The sequence below is a fragment of the Alligator sinensis genome, unplaced genomic scaffold, assembly GCF_000455745.1.
Source record: "Alligator sinensis unplaced genomic scaffold, ASM45574v1 scaffold140_1, whole genome shotgun sequence".
In the NCBI taxonomy this organism is placed as follows: Eukaryota; Metazoa; Chordata; order Crocodylia; family Alligatoridae; genus Alligator; species Alligator sinensis.
Window position 1 is genome coordinate 3,749,052 of NW_005841836.1, and position 4,891 is coordinate 3,753,942.

The 4,891-nt window shown below is 34.0% G+C and overlaps 1 protein-coding gene across 2 annotated transcripts in view; it reads right to left on the reverse strand.

Annotated features, from left to right (window-relative positions):
- Positions 1 to 616: 616 nt before the first annotated feature.
- The window catches only part of GPCPD1 (glycerophosphocholine phosphodiesterase 1), a 122,853-nt gene continuing 118,578 nt past the window's right edge, over positions 617 to 4,891 (reverse strand). For both annotated transcript variants that reach the window (XM_025202104.1, XM_006015429.3), the window contains exon 20: positions 617 to 2,337. In XM_025202104.1, the coding sequence (XP_025057889.1) occupies positions 2,148 to 2,337 (190 nt within the window). In that variant the 3' untranslated portion in view covers positions 617 to 2,147. The remainder of the gene's footprint in view (positions 2,338 to 4,891) is intronic.

Sequence of the window (4,891 nt, forward strand, 5' to 3'; positions counted from 1 at the left end):
CAGCAGGAACTGATGGGATGAATCTTATTTTCTTGTCTGTGGTGGCTTAGGGGTGGGAGTATGTTATTCTATCAGGTCTACAAACACTTTCTGTCCCTCAGATGAGATGTTCAAGGAGGGCTGGGCATTTGGGTGCAGGGAATAGAGAGAGATAGTATTCCTGCCCTTCCTAACACTAGCTTGCAACAGGAAATTCAGAAAACTGATAAACCTTGATTTTCACTAATGGGGAAGAGAGGAATTAGATCAGGCCCAATATGCCCATTTGGTGCTATAGGTAGGAAAGAGAAATTTTCATTATTGTCAATAAAGAAGAACATACTGAGCTACTTCCCATGATCTAATCTGGTGTAGAGTTCTGCATACGTAACCCCTGGCATGGTTTGTAGATCAACTAAAACACTTGGAATCTTTTAGTTATCCCTCACATACATGGACAAACACATAAATTTGACATTCGTAATATCACAGTCACAAATCAGCCATGTTATGAATCCGGACCTGTAAAACAACTCAAGGAAAAGGCATTACATTATGATGATTTACATTAAATTGGTTTGAAACTAATTTAGAGTGGCTCGCGATAAGAAAAATTGCAGCTTTTTCCAAATTCAGGTTTAAAATGTATTTTATTGTTTTTTTAAATAAAGACAATTCCCAAGTACCTAATGACTACTGTGCCACTTGTGGAGGACAGAAATTTAAATAACAAGATGAAAGAAGCCAGTTACCTTAAACTCAATATCATTCAGTGGTGCAGGCCCAAGCACATATCTGTAATTGCTGTACTGTTTTATACAATCAATTCTATGCTGCAATGACTGTATATAAAGAATATAATACAAGCTATAGTTCTCATAATCAATTTACAAGAGAAAAAAATAAATATTTTTCATTCTTATTGTACATTAACACTTCAGTAAAAAGTTACAGCTGTTGTGTTGGCATGACCTGCAATTTTAAGAGGTACAAGTTTAAGTACATGCATACATACCTAACAGGAATTCTAAACTATCATTACAGAATAAATTACAAAGAACAGATATCAGTCAATACAGGATGCAGATTATCTGAATATTTGTGATTTGGAAAATTAGCTGTTGTGGAATACAAAAGCAAGTGGTCTGTATACATATTAAGACAAACTAGATGGTAAAAAGCCTTATCTGGACATCTGCAAATATAGGCTTATGGTTTTAGGCAACAAAGATTAAATAGTTTAGTTAGTCCTTGTCACCCTCACACTCAACTAGCACCACAAGGATGCAAGGACCATTGCAAACACCTATAATTTCATGCTTAAAAGTTGAAGCATGCATTTTGTAGAGTTTGTGCATTATATATATTTTCTCCTTTAAGGTTACTGTAAAACAATAAGGTTCTTGGCCAATAAAACAGCTGCTGCAAGTTAGTTAATGTTACATTATTTGCAGCATTTTGAAGTTTAGCAGGTCTGAGTGCGATTAATGAAAACCTGTACTTGTGGTTTGTCCTTCACTGCTACACTCATACATTATACAATTCATTCAGCTGGCAGAGAAGAAAAAAGGCAGCAGTCTAAAGGTACTAACGGGAGAAAAATGAATTCATGTGCATTGCAGTTTACTTAAAAAAATATATACATATTTTATGATGGCACAAAGGTTTTGTACAGTTGGATCTATCAGTGCAAATGCATGCATATGAGGTACCAATTTATTCAAACCAGGTATAATTATGTATACGTTACAATCATTCTCCTAATCTCCTGCTGTCAGATTAGTATTGGAGTCAATTTTTTTTTTCTGGCCATTCCAATATTAGATCATAACTTCTCTATGATACCATTTTTTAAACTACTACAACTTAGATTGTGTATTTTGTAAAACCTGTTTGAACACTGTTACAGTACTTGATTTCTAGTATACGATTTTAAACTTGATTGTGAAAGTTTTAAAACTGTATATGTAAACTTGAACAATAATTATAACTGGCCAATTTTTTTTTAAACAGGATTTGATATTTTAACAAGTACTGTCATGGAAAAAGGAACACATTTAGTTATTGCTTATTTGGACTCAAAAATACAAAGGCATTGATAGCTCTGCTCCAGAGGTGAAAATTAAATACACAAAGCAAGTTTCTGGCTGGAGTCAACCTTTAAGTCCTTAAGATTTCTGTAAATTATCTATACCATTCACTTCCATGCGGCCATGACGACATTTACACATTGCTGAAGAACTAAAGTGGCTGAGAGAGGGACATACACAGCTTTTCAGTTCTGATAACTCTTTCTTCAGACGTTCCAACTGCTCTACTTGGAATATATTTGGTTGTTCAGGCATCCAGTCATATATCCTGAATAAACAAGAAAAAAATTCAGAAGTGGTATTTTACACAAATCAATACTACATAAACTGGTTAATTTCTATTTTTTTTTTGCTACAGTGAAGTTAGGTAGCTAGGAGGTCTACAAATTAGTATATCTGTACCTAACGCTTGAACTTGCATCGCTAATCCACATCCTGCAACATAAAATGGTAGTCCATCAGAATGGTTAATACTTTCAGAATAAGCTAAAAAGCAAGCAAACTAGCCTTTGACCACCGATATGTCACTTCACTTACTCTTCTGGAGATGACACTCTAGACACCGTTTAATTTTTTTTCACAATACCTAGGCACAAAGCAGTGAAGTAAGGACACAGTTTAGCCTTCAAACTGAAATGCCAGGAAATTTCAGAGCCCCAAGGTGCTATTTTACATAATGTTCAATGCGACTTTTGCTTATATTTTTTAAAAGACTAGTTTAAGTATTTTAAAGTCCTATCTTTTTAAATAATACTTCCACACTATTAGTCTAAGAATTAAAAAGTTGGAAAACTGTTTCTCTTTTAATAATGTTTATTAAATTAATTATTCATAGAGTAAAGTGGAATTAATGTCTCATGCACTTTAACCAATCTGCAACACGCATGCATGGGAGTATCTGAGGCAAAAAAACTGTTTAAAACTGAACCAACTTTATTCTTAACTGTGCACAGTCTGTATGTGGGTTTGCCAAAGGAAGCTGTGAAAGCTTTTTCCAAGTACTTTTTCAAGTTTTTTCAAGTATATCTATGTTTCTTTAAATGACCCCTGTAACATATTGCCACCACATCCTACATTCATTCAGTTCTCATCCTAACACACTACCAGCAGTGTAGTAGTCGAGGTGAGTCAATCCTGTTCTACTCATACTAGTTACCTCTTAATACAATGAAACTAGAGCCCAGATATAACTTGAAGCCTCTCTAATCTCCCCTCTTTAGCATCACAGATTCAGTACACTGCAATCTTCCAATGTTTGCTTGCCTTTCTCAATTTACCCATGATAATCATCATCTTTCTCTCTCTCTCCATTTGATACACTGCTCTGTTGTCCATGTCCTTTCAAAAAATCTGATGAAATGGGCTTGGGCTCACAGAAGCTTATGCTCGCTCTCTCTGACTTAGTCTATAAGGAGCAAACCTATTCTGCTTTCTGCCGGTGTTCAGACTAATGTGGCTAACTACCTTTCTCTGCTCACATCTTTTATCATAGTAATTCTCATTCAATACTTACCTTGAAAAAGAAGAGTTTACCTATGCATTTTATAAACTAAATATAAAACTGCTGTGATTTAAAAAAAAAGAGACTCAGAGAGACTTTCTAACCAAATTATTCAAAATAAAGCTCTCTGGAGGACAAACTTAAAGAGATCATGATCTCAGACTGAAATTGAGTAAGTTATAGCAAGGCTCTTCTGTTTAAAAAAATATAAAACAAACCCTGAATATATGTGCATATATACATATTTCTATAATCATGCTGAACTAGATTAGGGACTTTCTTCAACTGGATTATTTCTTTAAAAATATTCTTCCAAGTCCAAAATTCTCCAGTCTTTTCAAAATGATAGGAACATAGTAGAGTAAATTTCAGAGCTCAAACATGTGAGGAATGATCAGTAATGCCACCCGGCTAACAACAGTCCAACATGATAACACCTTAAACCCAAAGTCTTATATTCCAAAGAAAATAGGAACAATGAAAAAGGTGAAAGGGATAATATCAAATATGTTACATTTATATGTATACAAACAAAAAAATACGGAGTATATTAAGCTGCTTAAAACTGAAGAAACCCAGCATGACAAGTGGAATACTTTCTAGGGAAAAAAATATCTATATGCAATGTTCTGGTCACCATGCCATTTAGGTGTCCCCCAAAAATTCTACCTCTATGTAATTAGAGATAGTCTAGTCCACAGGAATATACTACAGGCAGATATCACACGCATATCTATATTTACTACAGTTTTCTCTTATGAAAAAAAGTGTGAGAAGTCAGCCAAAATCAGGCAATCTATCAAAAAGAAAATCAAGTTTATGGTTAGAATTTTAGGCCCCAAACACAGAAGTTGTAAAAACAGTTTAACAGAACTTGATGTTCACATATGCTTTTTGGTTTTTTATAAAGTTTATTCCAAGTCTGGACTGAAGCATACCCTTGTTGCATTTGCAACCCAAATATTACAGCTCTGCATGAATGCCCAATATCTACAAAACACAGATTGATTTTTAAACCTTTCTGGAAAAAGAGCTAATTGTTTGATTTCTAATTCTTTTTCACAATTTCATAGATTATGTCACCTTGGAGTGCCAATTTTAATGACAGCTGTTCAAAACAAATATTATTCTGAAAGTTACCAGTATGCCAGATTAATCTTAAATTTAAATGTTAAAAGCATTGTAAAAGTATATTTGTTTATATTTTTCACTTGCATTTCACTTGCATTTTTCACTGGCAATGGTAGATATAACCCATTTCATTTCTGGTTCTCATGCATTACAGAAATTGGCAAAGTTTGAGTTGCAATCAGTGTAGGGA